This window comes from Podarcis erhardii (genome assembly GCF_964252035.2).
Source record: "Podarcis erhardii genome assembly, chromosome: 15".
NCBI classification, from domain to species: Eukaryota; Metazoa; Chordata; class Lepidosauria; order Squamata; family Lacertidae; genus Podarcis; species Podarcis erhardii.
Window position 1 is genome coordinate 23,876,222 of NC_138505.1, and position 21,557 is coordinate 23,897,778.

The 21,557-nt window shown below is 47.0% G+C and overlaps 1 protein-coding gene and 1 long non-coding RNA gene across 4 annotated transcripts in view; one reads left to right on the plus strand and one right to left on the minus strand.

Moving 5' to 3' along the window:
- Window positions 1–440: 440 nt before the first annotated feature.
- On the plus strand, window positions 441–21,473 carry NIPSNAP1 (nipsnap homolog 1). 3 transcript variants are annotated; one of them, XM_081842098.1, is made up of 10 exons: window positions 441–508; window positions 6,488–6,615; window positions 9,745–9,790; window positions 12,126–12,220; window positions 13,134–13,204; window positions 15,116–15,256; window positions 16,674–16,705; window positions 17,525–17,619; window positions 19,308–19,391; window positions 20,859–21,473. In XM_081842098.1, the coding sequence occupies exons 1-10, from the start codon at window positions 456–458 to the stop codon at window positions 20,921–20,923; spliced, it is 810 nt and encodes a 269-aa protein (XP_081698224.1). In that variant the 5' UTR covers window positions 441–455; the 3' UTR covers window positions 20,924–21,473. The 3 variants fall into 3 exon arrangements, with proteins under 3 accessions (XP_081698224.1, XP_081698223.1, XP_081698225.1); XM_081842097.1 differs by lacking the exon at window positions 441–508 and adding an exon at window positions 3,907–4,079; XM_081842099.1 differs by lacking the exon at window positions 441–508 and adding an exon at window positions 5,761–5,795.
- LOC309330525 overlaps window positions 15,949–21,557 on the minus strand; it is a 29,142-nt gene continuing 23,533 nt past the window's right edge. Inside the window, exon 2 of the long non-coding RNA XR_014151473.1 lies at window positions 15,949–16,065. This is a non-coding gene — a long non-coding RNA (uncharacterized lncRNA). The remainder of the gene's footprint in view (window positions 16,066–21,557) is intronic.

Genomic DNA, 21,557 nt, shown 5'->3' on the forward strand with positions numbered 1-21,557 from the left:
AGTGGTGGGCAGTGCCAGAAGCAACAATGGGCAGAGCAATCAATATTGACTTTGCCTTTGGTACAGTGGGCTAGTTTCTACACAAACACATGCATGCACACACAACACTCTCTATCCTTCAAGCAAGAGGCACAATCAGAGTTCAAGGACACCGTCCAATGAAGCAGAACATCCAAGCAGGGTGCTGGAGGGGATGTGGCCTGGGGAGAGTCCCAGGGCCAGACAGAGAGGCTTGGTGGATCATGTTGTGCCCCTAGGTTTGATGGTCCCCACCTCTGGTTTTTGGTGCAAAGCAGGATCAGTGAGGGGTGTGGCCTGAGGGGCGTTCAGAGGGCCAAATAAAGAGGGCTAGAGGGCCACATTTGGTCCCTGCACCTGAGGTCCAGATCCTCAAAGTGCCCGTATTTTCCAGGGACAGTCCTGGATTTACAGAATCTGTCTGAATTGATCCCGGAATGACCCTCTTTTCCTTAGGACGTCCCTATTTTCATCGGAGAAATGTTGGAGGGTAGGGAGTTATGGAACTCCTGAGCCAAGGAGATAAGTAACCAAAGGAAGCCCTGTTTTATTATGGTTTTTTTAATGTATGTTGAAAGCTACCTAGAGTGGCTGGGGCAACCCAGTCAGATGGACAGGGTACAAATAATGAAATTATTATTATTATTATTAATACTATTATTAGTGCTTTTTTCTAAAAAAAATGTTTAGGGGTATTATTTTCCTACTCATATTGAAATACTACCCCTCAAGAGTTCAAACTTAGATTCACAAAATGTTTAGGGGTATGTGTACCCCTGCGTACCCCCAGAAAAAAACCACTGATGATGATGATGATGATTATTATTATTATGGAATAGGATGTCCCTGTTTTCATCAGAGAAATTTTGGAGGGTATGTAGGTCTCCCACCCTGGTTTAATTGATTTTATTAACTAAATGGGGCCACATGGGGAGGCCTAGTGGCCCTGGTCAGTCCTGCAGACCAGAGCCTAGCTAGTCCTATGGGTCAGAGCCAGAGGCCAGTTAGCCTATGGGTCAGAGGCCTAGCTAGTCTAGCATCCCAGAGATTCCCCACCACTGGGATACAGGGTGGCAGCTTCAGACTAGCAGAGTTTAGTTTCAAGTGGCAGCTCAGATTTTCCAGAGGCGCCTGAGGGCTCTGTGAAGGGGCACCGATCTCTTCAGAATTAGGCTCTTCCCTGAGATGACCATTGTGTTTCTTTGGCCAATCCCTCAATGTGGGTCACCTTCCTTAAGAATAGAGATAATTCACTTTCTTCAGGAGCTTTGCCAAGAGCAATTGAAATTCTCCTTTCCCTGGGAATAGAAAAAGAATTAAGCCCAAGAGTGGATTTGTCAATGTCAGACTTCATTTTCTGCACCCAGACATCCTTTCGCTCCCGTTTAAATTGAAATGCAATTGCTGGACCTGACTCCTTTTTCCGTTTTCCTTCTCCTGTCTCCCGCTCAATGACTGCGTGTCCTGATTTTTGTGTTTTGTCTTGAACATTTCAATCCGCAGGAAGCCAGAAAATGTATTTATTGGTGGCTCTTTAATAAATACATATTTAAGTTGCTAGACATTTTTAAAGGATTCAAATGAGACGATATACAAATATGTATATAAATCTTAGGAAACATGTATACAAATCTTGGGATAAGCCTTGATTAAAAATTCATTTCCAGAGGATTACTCAAATCAAGTTGTTTATTTGGGATTGCTATATTATGTTTTGAATTAGATTACCAGTAAGCTACACTCGGGGGCCTTTGCTATGTATTTCTGTTATAATTATTGAATTGCCATCTTTGCTTGCCTCTTGATTTGCCGGTATTTTGCTGGAGGTATTCAGTCTCACACTGGACCTTTAGGCTTGCAAAAGTAAGGTGGATCAAAAGGCTCTGTCACCCTCAAGCAGCAAATCCTCTTCTTCTTTTCAGATAAATTTATTGATTTTAACAAGGCAGACAAAAAGAAAATCGATTACACTGGCGCAGCACCATGCAATACACTACAAACTCTGCAACACCCTTCCACACAATGCTCACGAAGCAGAAAATAGTGGCAAGTTTTAAACTAGAGCTTGCCGATCAGAAGGTCGGTGGTTCGAATCCCCGTGACGGGGTGAGCTCCGTTGCTCAGTCCCTGCTCCTGCCAACCTAGCAGTTCGAAAGCACGCCAGTGCAAGTAGATAAATAGGTACCGCTCCGGCGGGAAGGTAAACGGCGTTTCGGTGCACTGCTCTGGTTCGCCAGAAGCGGCTTAGTCATGCTGGCCACATGACCTGGAAGCTGTACACCGGCTCCCTTGGCCAATAAAACAAGATGAGCACCGTAACTACAGAGTCGTCTGCGACTGGACCTAACAGTCAGAGGTCTCTTTACCTTTACCTTTAAAGACCCATATATTTAAGCAGGCATTGTTGGGCTAATAAGATTAATCACACTATTCTGTTTTGTTATTTATTGATATTTAACTCAATGTTTCATCAATGGCTTCTCTGTTTTTACCGATGTATTCCTTTGTATTTGTTTTAGTTGCATTTTTCATTCTCTTTTAAAAAATACCTTTTTGTGTTTTATGTAAACTGCTTACGGGTGTTATAGAAATTCTAAGGTCTCAAATATAGAATAAATGTTGATAATTGCACAAGGTAAACACACACACATAAGTATATATGTCACATGTCTAAAATAGTACTGGAGAACAATCCAAAAGCCATCTTGGCTCTCCTAAAGTCTAAATATTCCCTCTGCCTCCTTAATCCCCCTTGCCTGAGAACAGGTAGGCAGCTAGCAATCAGGCGAAGTTTCTGAAGGGATTCCTTTCCTATATTTATGAACCTCCTTTGTATTGTCATTGTTTCCCCAGATGCTCTGCACTGAGGGATATCTGACAGGCATCCTGATTGTCTTATGCTAATATTTGTGTAAACTGTGTCTGGAACTATGTCAAACTTCCTAAATATTCAGGAATATCACACCTTGGCCTGCCTGAGCCACAGCAACCCCACCTTATGTGCAATGTAATTTCTGACTGTTTGTAGAGAGGATGTCCTTCTTCTCCACGCCAAAATGCAAACGCTTAAAAGAGATGTTTCTTCTGGGCTCTGGGTCTCTCTTGCCTCCTTGCTAGCAGGGGAGGGAACTCTGTTGCAACAGAAAAATAAAGATCTGCCTTGCTTTCACTGCCTCCTGCCTCCATCCATCCATCTCTGACGGATCATGGACTTAGGGGACTCAGTCCCTTGGGGAGTTGGGCAGCAAAAGCCAACCACCCTTTGTTTTTCTATATCAGGGATTTCGCGTATGAAACAATAGATAAATACTGATGATGATGAGTGCTAGCGTTATGAGATCAGCTTTCCCAAGCAAGCCAACCGTTCCTCAAACTAGCTGGAATTTTGTTTATTGGCGGGCGCGGATCACTAGTTATATTAAGCAGCGGCAAAACATCAGAAAGTTAAAAAGTCCTTGGGACAAAGTTTAAAACCTGTGAAGCTAAGGCACCAAGAATGCTGTTGAACTCACAGGAGAACAGCTTTTCCCCAGTGCCGTGCATACTTTTGCAAACTTCTGTCGTGTTGCCTTTTCTCTAAACTTTAAAAGACAAAAAGCCCCAAACACTGCAACCTTCGAAGCATTTTCCCCGCCCAAAGAATTCTGGGCGCTGTAGTTCGTGAAGGGCAGCCGGCCTTTGTAATTCTACGAGGGGTGAACTACACGGCCCAGAATCCCTTGCGGGAAAGCCTGCCCTTCGAACGCGCTTTAAAGGGAGAGCGTCAGGTGGCTAGTCCGCATGAAGGCTGCCGGCCGCTGACGCCCCCTTGCGGCTGTAAGGAGACCCCAGTGGTCCCTCCCACGCCCGGGGCGTGTGTCGCATCGGAGCACCGAGATCCGCCCCAAAGCGTCGCTGCGGCGGCGGCAGCGCCTCCTCTTCCCTCCTCTCGTCCGGGTCTTGCTGGAGCCGCGGGCGAGAGCGAAGATGGCGACGTGGGCGTGCGGGATGCCGGCGCGGCGCTTGCTGCTGCTGGCGGCGCTGCGGGGCGGAGACCCTTGCCTGGCCCGCGGCGGGGGCCGGTGAGCAGCTTCCCCTTCCCTCCCTTCCCCACCCGGAGCCCTCCCCCGACGCTGCCTTGCGCACCTCTCAATGCCCAAAGTCTTGCGCCTTTCCTTGCGCAACGAGCGCTCCCCGGGTGGCAAAGGGTTAATCTCCAGCAGGCTGGGGCGGGGGGGGGGGGTAGGGAGAGAGCAAGCCTGCCTTAGGATCGCAACAAACCCGGGAGGAAGGAAAAGGATCGTTTTCACTTTGCGCCCTTGGAGGGCTGGTGAGGCCTGGCCTTGGAAGCTCTTATAACGCAGTGGACTTTGGGGTCGTATCCAACATTGGGGTCTTACTCCTAGGAAGCCCATTGAAATGAATGGACGTTACTTAACCTAGTGCCATGAACTTCAATGGGCCTGCTCTTGACTTGGTTGGATGCAACCCTGTTTTAAAATGCTCGTTTGCTTGATTCTTGCAAGTTTTGAGAGTCTTCTCTTTTTCCCTTCTCCTGTCCGTCATGGATGCTTTAGCTAAGGTTCCTACATTGCAGGGGGTTGGACTAGACGCCCCTTGAGTCCCTTCCAACTCCTAAGATTCTATGACGCCTTAGGCGGCAAAGCTAATCCCATTGACCTGCAAGTAAGCCCCACTGAATCCAGCAGGATTTTTGTCTGAGTAGATGGACTTATTAGGCTTGTGCTCTAAGTAACAAATTATTTGGAAAGATGGAATTTTGGGCTAGAGATTAGCTACGAGCCCTTGGCTAACAGGTCAGTCTTTTCCAACTTGGTGCCTTCCAGGAGTTTTGGACTCCCAGCTGCCACCAACCCCAGCATCTTATAGCTGGAGGGCACCAGGTTGGGGAACACTGGTGTCCATGTTCACATAGTCACAGCCCCTGAAGGGGCCAGTGGGAATCCTGTGGAGTTAGCAGTGCCTCCCTGATGGATTGTTTACCATCTATTTTCTGAAGTTAATGAATGACCAGCGTTGGTGCAAAGGTCTTGGCTGCAAAGAAAGGGTCTCTCCCTCTCTCTCTCTCCCCCTCTCTCTTTATTTATCTAGTTGCCATCTTAGATAAGAGCAGAATATTAGATCCATAACATTGGCTGGAGTGGAATGGTACCCATTGCTCGGTAGAGCTGTGTTCAAGAGAAGCCGTTCATTTTTTATTTCGCAGCTTTTGCAGATAGATATTTTATTTTTACGTGGGGAGAGCTTAAGAGAGAGAAGCTTGATCAGCAGAGCTGTCAACGTTTCCCTTTTTTTAAGGGAAATTCCCTTATTCTGAATAGGATTCCTCGCAAGAAAAGGGAAAAGTGAACAGCTATGTTGATCAGAATTTCTATATAACCATATTTGTACTGTAAACTTCCTTTTCGTGTCAGTTATCCATACAAACAACCTTGTGAGGTAGCTCTGTATTATTATTCTCCATCTCCTAGATTTTTGGGGGGGGCGGGTGTAAGAGGTGAAATGTGGGGTCTGTCCTGATTCACATTTCACTCTATTTCACAGGATTTATATACCGATGGATTGTAATAACAACTCAAAGTAGTTTGCAAAACCTTAAAATTACCATTAAAAAAGGTTTAAAACAACTGTTTTAAAATAATTTTAAAATCAACAATAAGGTAAAAAGCAGGTTATAACAGATGCTGACATTCTGCATTTCTGGATAGGCTTGCTGGAACAAAAATGTTTTCATCTGTTTCCATTTTACAGCTGGGAATGAAGCTTGGAGCAAGCTGGTACACGAAACTAAAGTACCGTATTTTTCGCTCGATAGGATGCACCGGACCATAGGAGGGGGAGAACAGGGGAAAAAAATCTCCTCCTCTCTGCTCAGCGCCCCTTCAGCGAAGCGGCAGGAACTCCCGCTGCACTCCAAAGGCTTGCGGATAGCCGCCTGAAGCCCCGGCGCGCGGGGGGAGCTCTCCTTCTGCGCTTTGGAGGCTTCGTGTTGCTATCGCTGAAGCCAAGGAGCCTGAATTCGCTCCATAAGACGCACACACATTTCCCCTTAATTTTTGAAGGGGAAAAAGTGCGTCTTATAGAGCGAAAAATACGGTAAACCAGTAGCATAGTTTTCCAAGCTGCGAAATGCTCCATTCGTCCTCCAGCAGCTCATTTTTTAAGAGTCCATGCGAACTGATGCAGAATTATCCACAACACAAGGGCATAATAACTTAAAACAAGGAAGGCTACTTGCTTCAGAATCCTTATGCTTATTATGCAGGGACTGAAACTCATTATTGGCCTTTGAGAAGTAATGAATTGACATTCGTCCTGTTCCTTGGTCACCTGGAGATCATGTCTCACTCGCCATAGGCAACCAGGCGAGTAGCAATTCAGAAACCTGGTCCAGATGTTTTGCTGTGAAGGCTGCTACCTCCTTTTTTCTTTTGTGGGTTGCCTTTCTGACACCTGCATTTTCTTTCAGGGACTACTCCAAAGACCACGAAAGCAGCTGGTTCCGTTCCCTCTTTGTCCACAAAGTGGACCCCCGAAAGGATGCCCATTCCAACCTCCTGTCAAAGAAAGAGACCAACCACTTGTACAAGATACAGTGTGAGCCGCCACCCCACTTGTCCCTAAACTTGCTTTCCCCTCTGCTCTTGTCGTAAGCCTCTGTGTTGCTTTCTGCACGGGTGAGGGCCGAGGGCTGGTCCGTGGGTAAGGACTGTAAGCAGCAGCAGCAGGTTTCGCGTCTTCCGTTCAACAGAGCAGCTTGGGGAGGTGGGTGATCGACAAAGAGCCTTCCATGCTTTGCGTAAAAACCTTGGAACCTTCTTGGTGCAGAACTTTGGCTTTCTGAAAACTTTTTAATATACCGTATTTTTCGCTCTATAAGACGCACCAGACCACAAGACGCACTTAGTTTTTGGAGGAGGAAAACAAGAAAAAAAATATTCTGAATCTCAGAAACCAGAATAGCAAGAGGGATCGCTGCACAGTGAAAGCCGCAATCCCTCTTGCTGTTCTGGCTTCTGGGATAGCTGAGCAGCCTGCATTCGCTCCATAAGACGCACACACATTTCCCCTTACTTTTTAGGAGGGGAAAAAGTGAGTCTTATAGAGCAAAAAATACGGTATACAGTGGTGCCTTGCAAGACGAAAAGAATCTGTTCCGCGAGTCTCTTCGTCTAGCGGTTTTTTCGTCTTGCGAAGCAAGCCCATTGACAGCTTAGCGGATTAGCGCTATTAGCGGCTTAGCAGCTTTTAGCGGATAAGTGGCTTAGCGGCTTAGAAATAGGGGGGGGGGGAGGGGAAAAAACCCACAGGAACTCGCAAGACATTTTCATCTTGCAAAGCAAGCCCATAGGAAATTTGTTTTGCGAAGCACCTCCAAAACGGAAAACCCTTTCATCTAGCGGGTTTTCCGTCTTGCGAGGCATTCGTCTTGCGGGGCACCACTGTATTTTTAAAAATTATTATTTTGCTTTCTCACATACAAGAAACATAATTCAAAATACAGTCGTACCTTGGAAGCCGAACGCCTTGCCAGTTGAACGTTTTGGCTCCCGAATGCTGCAATAGTAAGTGTTCCGGTTTGCAAACGTTCTTTGGAAGCCAAACGTCCGACGCGGCTTACGTGGCTTCTGATTGCATGCAGAAAGCTCCTGCAGCCAATCGGAAGCCGCGTCTTGGTTGCCGAACGTTTTGGAAGTCGAATGGACTCCGTTCGGCTTCCAAGGTATGACTGTTCAATAACCAACAGCAATAGCAGCTGGCGTGTTATTTCTTGGAAACAAAGTATAGTGGCAGCTTAAAGCTGGAACCACTGCTTAGAAGAAGTTTATATTGCATATAATCATCATCATCATCATCATAATTTATTATTTATACCCCACCCATCTGGCTGGGCTTCCCCAGCCATTCTGGGCAGCTTCCAACAAAATAGTAAAATACAATAGTGCGTCAAACATTAAAAGCTTCCCTAAACAGGGCTGCCTTCATATGTCTTCTAAAAGTCAGGTAGTTGTTGTTCTCTTTGACATCTGCTTGGAGGGATTCCACAGGGAGGGCGCTACTACCGAGAAGGCCCTCTGCCTGGTTCCCTGTAACTTGGCTTCTTGCAGGGAGGGAACCGCCAGAAGGCCCTTGGAGCTGGACCTCAGTGTCTGGGCTGAACAGTGGGGGTGGAGATGCTTCTTCAGGTATACTGGACCGAGGCCGTTTAGGGCTTTAAAGGTCAGCACCGACACTTTGAATTGTGCTCGGAAATGTACTGGGATAGGTCTTTCAAGACCGGTGTTATGTGGTCTTGGCGGCCGCTCCCAGTCACCAGTCTAGCTGCCACATTCTGGATTAGTTGTAGTTTCCGGGTCACCTTCAAAGGTAGCCCCACATAGAGCGCATTGCAGTGGTCCAAGCGGGAGATAACCAGGGCATGCACCACTCTGGCGAGACAGTCCGTGAGCAGGTAGGGTCTTAGCCTGTGTACCAGATGGAGCTGATAAACAGCTGCCCTGGACACAGAACTGACCTACACCTCCATGGACAGCTGTGAGTCCAAAATGACTCCCAGGTTGCACACCTGGTCCTTCAGGGGCACAGTTACCCCATTCAGAACCAGGGGGTCCTCCACACCCGCCCACCTCCTGTCCCCCCAAAACAGTACTTCTGTCTTGTCAGGATTCATCCTCATCTAGAAAGTCCAATTAGGTCTCTCCAGGTGTTTCTTTGGATCTGGGGAGACTGTCTCAATTGATGGTCTCATCTCAAATGGGAGATGAATAGATGTCAGGTGTTGTAAATGGATGAAGGAGAAAATGCTTAATATTAAGGCATAGGTTGGGGAGCAAGTCAAGTTTATCAACCTCATGATTACGGAAGCTACGTTGACAGTCTCTGTTGTCTGTGATATAGTGACTTCTTGCTGCCTGCTTCCAACCAATCTCCTATCGGCGTCCACGGCAGACTTACTCAGACCACCCTCCCACTGCCCAATCTGTTCCTTGCCTCCAAGAAGTTCCAAATTCTGTGCAAGATGCAAATACTAAACAAACAGACAGACAGACATTCAGAATTATGTGTGCTGGTTAGGCAGGAATAATGCACACAGAATAATCTTCAAATATCTGAAGGCCTGTCACATGGAGCAAGCTGTTTTTCTGCTGCTCCAGAGAGATAGGACCCGAACCAATGGATTCAAACAAGAAGAAGGAAGATTCTGATGGAGCGTTCAGAAGAACTTTTGAGTTGTTTGACAGTGGAATGGGCTCCATTGGAAGGTCGTGGCCTCCCCTTCATTGGAGGTTTTTAAACAGGGGTGGGATGGCCATCTGTCAGGGATTCTTTAGCCATGATTCCTGTCTCACAGGGGGTTGGACTAGATGACCCTTGGGGTGCCTTCCACCTCTACAGTTCTAGGATTCCATTTCAAAAATAAAAACACCCTGTTGCCGTTACTTGGGAATTTGAGAATAGAATCTGGATTCTGGAACAGAATCTGGATTCTTGACGCGTCTTTTATCTGGACAGAATACTTGTTGCTTCAGGAAACATATTATTATTTCTTTGGTGCAGAATGCTTGCTGTGGGGCAGCCACGAATTTCCCTGCTAGCTCACCAGGGGAACGAGTTGGTCCTGTTCAAGGAGACTGTTTTGCTGTAGGCTTCCTCCGCTCTTCCTCCCTCCGTCTTATTTTGCATTTGATACTAAGCCAAACGCAACTGTTTTCTTTGTCATTTCAGTCCACAATGTGAAACCTGAGTGCCTGGATGCCTATAACAGCCTGACGTAAGTCTCTCCCGCTGTCAGGAGTTCTAAGATTGAGAAGAGAGGTTATTTAAAAGGCCTAACGACAGTATAGTGCAATTCAATAATAAAATTCCACAAGCGGGAATTTTGCTGCAATGTTCAGGGAGCCGTCCAGTTCCTACTCCATTTTCCCGGAAACTCCATTCCTTTTAAAATATTTATTTATTTATTTGGTTTTTCAAATTAAAATTTTACAGAGATATATCAAGCGTAAATCTTAAAAACAAGATTCCAAGGAATCTCCTGGACTTCCATCCTCCCCTTTGTGGGTCCTATTATTAATCACTTCCTTTGGCATCTTTTACGTTGATCCAAATCTTTTACCTCTTCCATTATGTCCAAAATTCACCCTTATTCGCTACAAGTGATATTCCAGTCCTACTAACAATTTTAACTGTTTACAGGGGTCTTTAAGATACGTTACAAATTTTCCCCATTCCTTATTAAAATTTTGGTCTTCCTGATTTCTGATTCTTATCCAGTCATTTTAGCCATTTCAGCATAGTCCATCAGCTTCACCTGCCATTCTTTTCTGGTAGGAACTTTATATCCTTTCCATTTCTGGGCCCCCAGACACTCCATTCCATCCATCCTGTCCTTCCCAGATACAGTGGTACCTCAGGATGCGATCGGGATACGTTCCGGAGCCCTGTTCGCATCCTGAAGCAAACGCAACCTGCAACTGTGCGTGCCGCGATATGCCGCTTCTGCGCATGCGCGTGACGTCATTTTGACCGTCTGGGCATGCACGAGCAGCAAAACCTGGAAGTAACGCATTTCGTTTCTTCCGGGTTGCCGCGGAGCGCAACCCAAAAGCACTCAACCTGAAGCAACTTCAACCCAAGGTATGACTGTACTGTATTCTGCTCCCTGCCCCCAAGTTTTCCTTAAAATAAAAAGAAGACAGCATTTGTTTAAAACTACAGTGGTACCTCTGGTTACGTACTTAATTCGTTCCGGAGGTCCGTTATTAACCTGAAACTGTTCTTAACCTGAAGCACCACTTTAGCTAATGGGGCCTCCTGCTGCTGCCGTGCCACCAGAGCACGATTTCTGTTCTCATCCTGAAGCAAAGTTCTTAACCTGAGGTACTGTTTCTGGGTTAGCGGAGTCTGTAACCTGAAGCGTATGTAACCCGAGGTACCACTGTATAGTATGTTCTCAGTCTTGGAAGGGGCTCCCCCTGTTTTTAGAGGCAGGGGATGTATGTAAGGAGGAACATAATTTAAAATACAATAAACAACTACAGTAGCTAGAGGTGTATTAAATTGTGCGGAGAGAGAGAGATGCTTTTCAATTTTTCATAATACTAGGTCTTCCTGTGAAGCCACCTGCTTGATATCAACAGGCAGGGAGTTCCAAAGTGTAGGTGCTTTGGGGAATTATAAGGACAGAACTACCCAAACTTTATAGAAATTTACAGTGGTGCCTCGCAAGACGAAAATAATCCGTTCCGCAAGTCTCTTCGTCTAGCGGTTTTTTCGTCTTGCGAAGCATCCCTATTAGCGGCTTAGCTGATCAGCGCTATTAGCGGCTTAGCGGTGCTTAGCGGCTTAGCGGCTTAGAAAAAGTGGGGGAAGAGGGAAAAAACTCACAAGACATTTTCGTCTTGCGAAGCAAGCCCATAGGGAAATTCGTCTTGCGAAGCGCCTCGAAAAACGGAAAACCCTTTCGTCTAGCGGGTTTTTCGTCTTGCGGGGCACCACTGTATTCATGCATGCGACTACAGTGGCAAGAATGTTACTTGTCCCAAAAATGGAAAGAAGAAGAAGTCCCAGAGAAAGAAGAATGGGTACAAAAACTTATGGAATATGCAGAAATGGGAAAACTTAGCAGGAAAAAAAGAAATCACGATAACAAACTTTTTAAAAGAGAATGGAAATGGTTTATTGAATATTTACAAACAGGTAATAAGAACATTGGCAGGATTATTGTAATAACCTGCAGTTTTATAAGAGTATATGTTTCAAGTAGATGAGTAAATGAAGTTAATTTGGAATATGCAACCGCAGAAAGGGAGGGGGGAGGAAGTCAAGTTTTGAAATGTTAAAATGATTGTAAAATTATTGAAATGTATAAAACTGAAAATCATTAAAAAAAAGTATAGGTCTGCCACACAAAAATATTTTTACAAATGCGGAACAGACATTATGTGATACTTGTAACAGTGTCAGTTCTGTTGATCAAAGTGGCTGTGGGGACATATGTGGACTAAGTTGATGCCATAGGTATTGTTATTAATAATTGCTGCTAATAATAAATGTGAGCTTTGGCTATACCCACCTTGCCTGTCGATTCCATGTCTGCTTTGCAGGGAACAGGTACTTCCAAAGCTGCACTCGGACTCAGACTACCCCTGCGACCTGGTTGGCAACTGGAATACTTGGTATGGTGAACAGGACCAGGCAGGTGAGGGGGCAGGTCCAACCATGCAGGGTGGGTTTAGGGGCCTTTGAGTTCTGCCTTGACAGGAAGTTCATTGCATATGACTCAGGGAGCCATAGCGATTCAGCCCTTTCTCCCCTTCCGTCTTTAAAACAAACAAACCCATAATCCATGGGTAGGCAAACTAAGGCCTGGGGGGCCGGATCCGGTCCAATCGCCTTCTAAATCCAGCTAACTGACGGTCTGGGTACCAGCGTGTTTTTACATGAGTAGAATGTGCCCTTTTACAGTGGTACCTCGGTTTACATAAGCTTCAGGTTACATACGCTTCAGGTTACAGACTCCGCTAACCCAGAAATAGTATCTCGGGTTAAGAACTTTGCTTCAGGATGAGAACAGAAATCGTGCTCCAGCGGCGCGGCGGCAGCAGGAGGCCCCATTAGCTAAAGTGGTGCTTCAGGTTAAGAACAGTTTCAGGTTAAGAACGGACCTCCGGAACGAATTAAGTACTTAACCTGAGGTACCACTGTATTTAAAATGCATCTCTGGGTTATTGGTGGGGCATAGGAATTCGTTCATTTTTTTTTTCCTTTTCAAAATATAATCTGGCCCCCCACAAGGTCTGAGGGACAGTGGACCGGCCCCCTGCTGACAAAGTTTGCTGACCCCTGCCAGCATAATCCATTAGCCACTGCCTCTAATCAGAACCTCCATGTGCAAGAGCAGTACATCCACAATTACTAGATTCTGTGTGCATTCCCTAAGGAGGCCCTTGAGATTTAGCCCTTCCTCCTCCCAATAAAAAAGTGCATTTCAGGACTTGATCAACCACAATCACCTTCTGCATGCAAAACGGATGCTCTAGCAGTGAGCCATGTGGGTGTTAGCTTTCGGCTGGGGTTTGCAAGGATTTGAGGCTCTCCTCTTCTTGTTCTAGTGCACCTCTGGCGATTCACTGGTGGTTACCCAGCCCTCGTGGACTGCATGAACAAGCTGAAACAGAACCAGGTACCAAGCACAGGTCTCTCTTCTCCAGATTTACTGCTTGTTGGGAAAACGCCAGGGAACTATCTTTCCCTCCAAAGCGCCCCTCGGGATGATTCATCACTCTTCTGTCCCGAGTCGCAACTGTGACATATATCCGAAGATATATGCACACACAAACATAGCAGAGTTCAAAGCAGAAGCTGGACTTGAGGTGTAGAATTGTAAGCTAAACGGCCTCAGTCCTGTATACCTGAAGGAGCATCTCCACCCCCATCGTTCAGCCCAGACACTGAGATCCAGCGCCGAGGGCCTTCTGGCGGTTCCCTCATTGTGAGAAGCGAGGTTACAGGGAACCAGGCAGAGGGCCTTCTCGGTAGTGGCACCCACACTGTGGAATACCCTCCCTTCAGATGTGAAGGAAATAAGCAGCTATCCTATCTTTAAAAGACATCTGAAGGCAGCCCTGTTCAGGGAAATTTTTAATATTTAACGCTGTACTGTTTTTAACACTTGATTGGGAGCCGCCCAGAGTGGCTGGGGAAACTCAGCCAAATGGGCGGGGTATAAATAATAAATTATTCTTATTATCACTATTACTATTTTTACTATTATTATTATTATTATGTACAAGATCAAGTGTTACGGAACAAAGGAATCATGGCTCCTCTCTCCTTCTCGTCCGAGAGAGAACAGAAAATGCAATAGCACAACATAACGGAACAGTGTAAACTGAACTTCCGCTCTCATGACTCCAACACTGTAGAATGTCAACACAGACATGTGAGGAAAACTATCACACATCAGCAGCGACGGAGGAACGATTCTCAATGCTGCTGTCAAGAGGACGGTGCCACTGCCAGGCCACATCTGGTCTCTGTAGCAAAGAGCCAGTGGCAATCTTAATGGCATAGTTAGGTAGACAAGGCGATGCCTTCCAGATGTTGGGGGTCCCCAGCTCCCATCGGCCCAGCTAGAACGGCCCTCGATCAAGAATGATGGGACATCTGGAACCTGCCTACATAGGAAGGCCGCCTTGCGCTGAGTCAGACCTTTGGTCCATTGAACTTAGTGTTGTATACTCTGACTGGCAGCAGCTCTCCAGGGTTTCAGAGAGGGAGTTTCTCTCAGCCTAACATGGAGATGTTCTGGGACCTTCTGCATACATAGCAGATGTTCTACCACTGAGTTGTGGCCCTACCTCTGGGTAGAGTATTAGGCTTGTCTCTCTGACCCCTGGATCAAGTCCCTGGCTAACTATAATAATTTATTAGTTTTACCCCGCCCATCTGGCTGGGTTTCCCCAGTCACTCTGGGCAGCTCCCAACAGAATTAAAAGCACAACAAAACATCAGTCATTAAAAACGTCTTGATACAGGGCTGCCTTCTGACGTCTTCTAAAAGTCAGATTTATTTCCTTGACATCTGATGGGAGGGCGTTCCACAGGGCAGGCACCACTACCAAGAAGGCCCTCTGCCTGGTTCCCTGTAACCTCACTTCTTGCATGGAGGGAACTGCCAGAAGGAGCTGGGCCGAGGCCGTTTAGGGCTTTAAAGGTCAGTACCAACACTTTGAATTGTGCTCGGAAATGTACAGGGAGCCAATGTAGGTCTTTCAGAACCGGTGTTACAGGGTCTCGGCAGCCACCCCCAGTCACCTGTCCAGCTGCCACATTCTGGATTAGTTGCAGTTTCCAGGTCACCTTCAAATTGTGGCTGGGATAACCCAAACAGTAACCATCCGACATATAAGTACTGTCAACATATGACTTTCAGGTCAATGAGAACTAGAAACTTGCTTGAAAGAACCAAATCCCATGCTTACACAGCACAACTCTAGCCCACTCTTTTCAATCATGTTCCCCCCCAATGGAAAGTACTGAAAGCTCACAGCTAAGTGCCCAAGTGACCCTTCTGATCTTTCTCCCTTTCCAGGAGTACCTGGAATTCCGGAAGGAGAGGAGTAAAATGCTGTTGTCCCGAAGAAACCAGCTGCTCTTGGAGTTCAGCTTTTGGAATGAGCCTTTGCCACGACCTGGGCCCAATATCTATGAACTGAGGACATACAAGCTGAAAGTGAGTTCTGGGGGGTGAATCTTGGGGAGGGGATGGATGTTACAGCTCAGGATACTAGTATCTTCTGGAACATTTCTGCCAGTACACGGGCCCTCGGGCCATCTGACACTCTTCTGGGAAAGCATATGGTCAGCGAGGCAATTGAGGAGTTTGTTGAACCTTGCATTCTCAGAATTTGAGTTCTAACAGGTATTGGGATAGTTGAAGTCTCCTATGACTACTGTATCCCTCAATTTTGAATGTTTGGTAATAATCTGCTCTAGAAAGGTATCATCCAAGTCTTCAGTCTGGCTTGGAGGTCTATAGCAGACCCCCCATTGGAAGGTCACTGTTGTTTTGCTCTCCTACAGTTTTTACCCATATACAGTGGTGCCTCGCAAGACGAAAAGAATCCGTTCCGTGAGTCTCTTCGTCTAGCAGTTTTTTCGTCTCGCGAAGCAAGCCCATTGACGGCTTAGCGGCTTAGCACTATTAGCGTTTTAGCGGCTTTTAGCGGCTTATCGGCTTAGCGGATAAGTGGATTAGCGGCTTAGAAAAAGGGGGGGAAGGAAAAAAAACCCGCAGGAACTCGCAAGATATTTTCGTCTTGCGAAGCAAGCCCATAGGAAATTCGTTTTGCGTAGCACCTCCAAAACGGAAAACTCTTTCGTCTAGCGAGTTTTCCGTCTTGCGAGGCATTCGTCTTGCGGGGCACCACTGTACTCTCAATCTGCCTTCTGTGCTCCAGGTCATAGGTCTTTTCACTAGTGTACATATCCTTTACGTACAATGCATCTCCTCTCCCCTTCCTGTTTGGACTACAGTGGTACCTCGGGTTAAGTACTTTATTCGTTCCCGAAGTCCGTTCTTAACCTAAAGCACCACTTTAGCTAATGGGGCCTCCCGCTGCTGCTGTGGCACCACCGCATGATTTCTGTTCTCATCCTGAAGCAAAGTTCTTAACCCGAGGTACTGTTTCTGGGTTAGTGGAGTCTGTAACCTGAAGCATACATAACCTGAAGCATATGTAACCCGAGGTACAACTGTATTCCTTTAGAATAGGTTATACCCCTCAATTTCTACATTCCAGTCATGAGTCTCATCCCACCAGGTTTTAGTAATGCCTATTAGGTCATATTTTCCATCGTGTATTAAAAGCTCAAATTCGACTTGCTTGTTTCCCATACGCTGTGCATTAGTGTAGAAACAACTGAAACAATGAGTCATTCCCTCCAAATGCTTCCTCCTTGTAGTTTCCCGCCCTTTAGTAGGTTTCTGGAGCACCAATTCAGTTTCCTGTGCATCGATGAAGTTATATATAGATACACCCCAAAGATTGAGCTTGGGAAGCTCACCACAACTCTTCGAGAGAGTTTTCCCTGAAGTTCTGCAATGATGACTACAAGCTGTGTACATCACCTCTCCCTTTTGCTTTCAGCCTGGGACTATGATTGAGTGGGGAAATAACTGGTAAGCAGATTTTTCAAATACCTTGAATGTGCCTTTATCCAAAAGATCATTTAAGGGAGGTGGAGCTGCTGGTACAGTGCCTTACAAGACCTTACAAGGAGGAGTAGCTTCCACTGCCCCTTTATAAGGCTGAAGGCTTAACCTTGCTTCCTTGGGAGTAGGCCCCACTGAATTTAGTGGGACTTGCCTCTGAGTAGACGTGGTCAGGATTGCAGATATAAGCAGCAAAAAACCAAACCTGTCCTCAGGAAGCCAGCTTTGAGCTTCCACAAATAGTGGTGGATGTGTCAATTTCAGCTCCTCGTTTTCCCCAAACTTAAGTTCATTTCACCACAAAGGTGGGTTGTTGTTGTTTTTCACTGCTTAGAGATTTTTGGAAATGCTGGTTTCTATGTACTTACAAATATATATATATTTCAAGTCCTTTAAAAACCCACCAGCTTTTCAGTACTCATTTCTACTAATACGTAGACTTTGCTCATTAGGTAAAAGTGAAAGAGACAGTTTTGCCATTTCCCCTTAAGGCATTGCTTTTGTACGTTGCTTTCTGTGCTGCATGCATTTTTATGCACACTGAGAAGGAGGCAATGCACCCATTGCATAGCTGGGGAGCCTGTGAGGGCCCCCCCAATGTAGTTGGGGCCATATTGCCAGCTGGCTGGAAGTTGGAGGACCATAACCTCCAGAGGGCTACATCCCTGAAGTCATGGGGCAAGTACAGGTTTGCCATTATCTCTTTGGGCAGGGCAGAAATGGCCAATGATAGCGATTCATTTATTACTTGCATGCGTTTTGTTCTCTTCCTTGACTGGTGAACAGGGCACGGGCCATTAAATATCGCCAAGAGAACCAGGAAGCTGTGGGTGGCTTCTTCTCACAAATCGGGGAGCTGTACATCGTGCACCACTTGTGGGGTAGGTGGCTGCTCAAATGGGGCTGATGAAAAGTGTTGCGGTCCAAAAGATCCAGAGGGTCTTGGGCAGCAGTTCTCAACTTGGGCAGCAGTTCTCAGGGATGATGGGAGTTGTAGTCCAACAACATCTGGGGACCCACAGGTTGAGAACCGCTGGTCTCGGGGGAAGACAGCCCTGCACCCCTCTCAGAAAAGCCTGTGGCCATGAGCTCCATTGGGTTACCCCTGAATTGCCTGCCCTTCTGTACATTTCATAGAAACAGAGAATTGTATAGAAGGGGACCGCCAAGGGTCATCAAGTCCAGCCCCACTGCCATGCAGGAATCTCAGCTAAAGCATCCCTGACAGACGGCCATCCAACCTCTGCTTGAAAACCTCCCAAAGAAGGAGAGTCCACAACCTCCCGAGGGAGACAGTTCCACTGTTGAACAGTTCTTACTGTCATAAAGGTCTTCCCGATGTTCAGTTGGAATCTCCTTTCTTGTACAGTGGTGCCCCGCAAGACGAACGCCTCACAAGACGGAAAACCCGCTAGACAAAGGGGTTTTCCGTTTTGGAGGTGCTTTGCAAAACGAATTTCCCTATGGGCTTGCTTCGCAAGACGAAAATGTCTTGCGAGTTCCTGCGGGGTTTCCCCCCCCCCTTTTCTAAGCCGCTAAGCCACTTATCCTCTAAGCCGCTAAAAGCTGCTAAGCCGCTAATAGCGCTAATCCGCTAAGCTGTCAATGGGCTTGCTTCGCAAGACGAAAAAACCGCTAGACGAAGAGACTCGCGGAACGGATTAATTTCGTCTTGCGAGGCACCACTGTAATTTGAAGCCATTAGTTTGCGTCCTGCCCTCCAGATCTTGTTCCTTCTTCCATGTGACACCCCCCCCCCGCCTTGAGATTTTTGAAGATGGCTATCATATTTCCTCTCTTTTTTTAAAAAAATAGTTTTTATTAAGAATTTCAACATAACAAATTATCAAAAACATATCATCTTCATTCCCCTCTCCCCAAGAAAAACTGTCCCTCCCACACACACACACCCCAGACTTCCCTCCGCTCCTCTCTCCGGTTTTTCAACACATATTATTCCCTGCATATTGTAAAATTGTAAAGATCCTTAAATTATCTATCTTTTATGTTAACCATTATAAATTTGTGTATGTTTGTTCAAAACCTTCCAAGGAGTCCAATTCATTTTGTTGTTTTTTTTAAAGTAATTTGTAAAAAGTTCCCATTCTTCTTTAAAGTCACAGTTGTCCTTGTCTCGCAGTTTGTATGTCAGTTTTGCCAGTTCCGTATCGTATCTCCTCTCAGCCTGCTCTTTTCCAGTCTAGACATGCCCGGTTTCCCTCAACTGTTCCTCATAGGGCTTGATTCCCAGACCCTAGATCATGTCTTGGTTGCCCTTCTCTGCCCCCTTTCCAGCTTGTCAATATCCTTCTTAAATTGCGGTGCCCAGAACTGTGTGGTGTGGTCTAACCAAGGCAGAATAGAGTGGTACTATTCTGTATACTATATACAGTATACTATATTATGTATACTATAATCACACTGTTGCCTCATGTTATGCTTGTGGTCTGCCAAGACTGCATTAGCTTTTTCTGCTGCTTAACATGAGTCAAGCATTTTATGCAGCAGCCAAAAAGGCTTCCCACGCCGATGAGCTTTCCTGTGATATAGTGGGTTGCTGTCGTTCTAGCCTACAGGGACCTGCAGTCTCGAGAGGAGACGAGGAACGCTGCCTGGAGAAAGCGAGGGTGGGATGAGAACGTTTACTATACAGGTGAGGCATCTTTTTCAACGGTGGTGGCTGGTACTCAGGGCTGATGGCTTGCAAGGCAGGAGAGCAACAGCAGGGGGAGCCAGCCCAGAACCAATGACAGGCTCTAGGAATGAGACAGAGATGAGAGCACTTATTTTGCACTCCCTGCCTCGGCTGATCTCTCCTGCATCCACAGAGTCCCTGACGCAGAGTCCCTGGCGCTTAGAGAAGCTGTTTTTCTGAACATCCTCTGCAGGAAAAAGCTTTGCCTCCCCCTAATCCAGGGGTCTGCAACCTGCGGCTCCGGAGCCACATGTGGCTCTCTTACACCTTTGCCGCGGCTCCGGGGCGGATACTAGCGAGGGAAGGGGCGCATTGTGCGCCCCGACACTCCCCACTGTGGCGGGCGCTGTACTGGCTGTGACGTCGCATGGGGGCGGTGCGTGCGTTAGTCACGCACCATCCCGACGTCACCTTCCCGACCGCTGTCAGATCGCGGCTCCGGAGATATATTTGTTTTAAATGTCGCAATGGTTTTGGGGCCCCAGTTTTTTTTTCTTCGGAAACGGGTCCAAGTGGCTCTTTTTGTCTTAAAGGTTGCAGACCCCTGCCCGAATCCTTAGTGTCCCATTTCCAAAATTCTTTTGAGCTTGAATATGAAATTCAGGAGTTGCTTATCCAGGTGTACCCTCATACCAGGGGTGCGGGACTAGATCTGGCCAGTGGGCCGAATCCTTATCTCCTCCACCCTCCTCCAAGTTTGACAGGCGGTGTGGCCATCCCACCTGTCAATCACCTGGCACCAGGTGACTTGCTTTTGCCCTCGTGGACAGTTAGCTGGTCGGAGGGAGAAGAGGGAGCAAACTGGAAGGAGGAGGTGTCAGAAGCTGAAGAGGTAACCGGGTTTAGTGAGGAGGGAGAGTCTGTGGCAGAGAGCAGTCCAGAATCGGAGGCTGGAGAGGAGGAGGGCCAAGAGGCAGAGAGAAGCCAGGAAGTCTCCCCCTCCTGTTGCAACAAGCTTCCCTCTTCCCTGGTCTCCCAGAACCAAAAGAGGCATGAAGAGAGCATAGCAAAGACAGACAAGGCACAGAATTCTCAGGTTGTTTGGAAAGGACCTGGGGGAAGAGGAGACTTAGGGAGCTTTGCGGATCTTCAGTCTTTGCAGCTGCCTCATCAGGGCAAGACCTCCTGGGAAGCCTTGCTGTGCTTACTAGACCTGAGCAGTTTTGTCTCTTCGAAGAGTTAACTTCACTGATGTCTTGTGAGTCCCTGCTGGCCTGCTCCCAATGCCCACCCTGGCATTACCCCTGGGAGAACTCAGTCCTTGGAGAAGTCCTTCTATGAAGTGTCAGTGCTCAGTATTGGTGTCCTTGGACCAGAGACCTTGTGTGGGGCTCCCTTTTGAGGGTGAGGGTGGAGGAGGCAGTGACGGGCAGGATCCTCTGCTCTGTGTCCTTGCCGAGTGACCACCGGGTTTTCCTTTTGCAGTGCCTCTGGTCCGGAGCATGGAATCGCGAATCATGATCCCCTTGAAGATTTCCCCCTTGCAATGATGCTGTCACCAGGCTGTCATCTCTCTGCACCAAACACGCAAAAAGAAATTGAGCTGGCCGCGTTTTCCTCCACCTGGATCCTCTCTGAACTCTTTTCTGACCTTCTCTCCTGCCCCCCATCTTCTCTTGTTGCTTTGTCTGGAGATACCCATCTCCTTGCCTTCCTCCCCCCCCTTTCCTTCCAGCCTCTTGGTTTCCAGGAAGTGTGTCAGAATCCTGCTGAGCTCATTTTTTTACTCTGAATGAGAAGCCTGAAGGCTTGATGTGTTGCCACAGATGGACGACCCAGTCTGGCTTGTTCCGGAGGCTGATGATTCTTTAGATGAAGCTGCTTAGGGGGTGCTGGCTGTTGCTTGCTGTGGCACACACAATTATATTAAGAGTTGTTAATAGAACTACAGCTCCCAGAGTTCCCTGGGGGAAGGGATTGATTATTAAACCGATCTGGGAATTGTAGTGCTGGGAGGGGAATAGGGGGGTCTTCCTAAGGTTGCTGAGACTTCTCAATAAACCACAGCTCCCAGAAGTCATTGGGGGGGGGCATGAAGGTTTAAAGCAGTGTTTCCCAACCTTTGGTCTCCAACTGTTTAGGGACTACAATTCCCATCATCCCTGACCACTGGGTCTTGCTAGC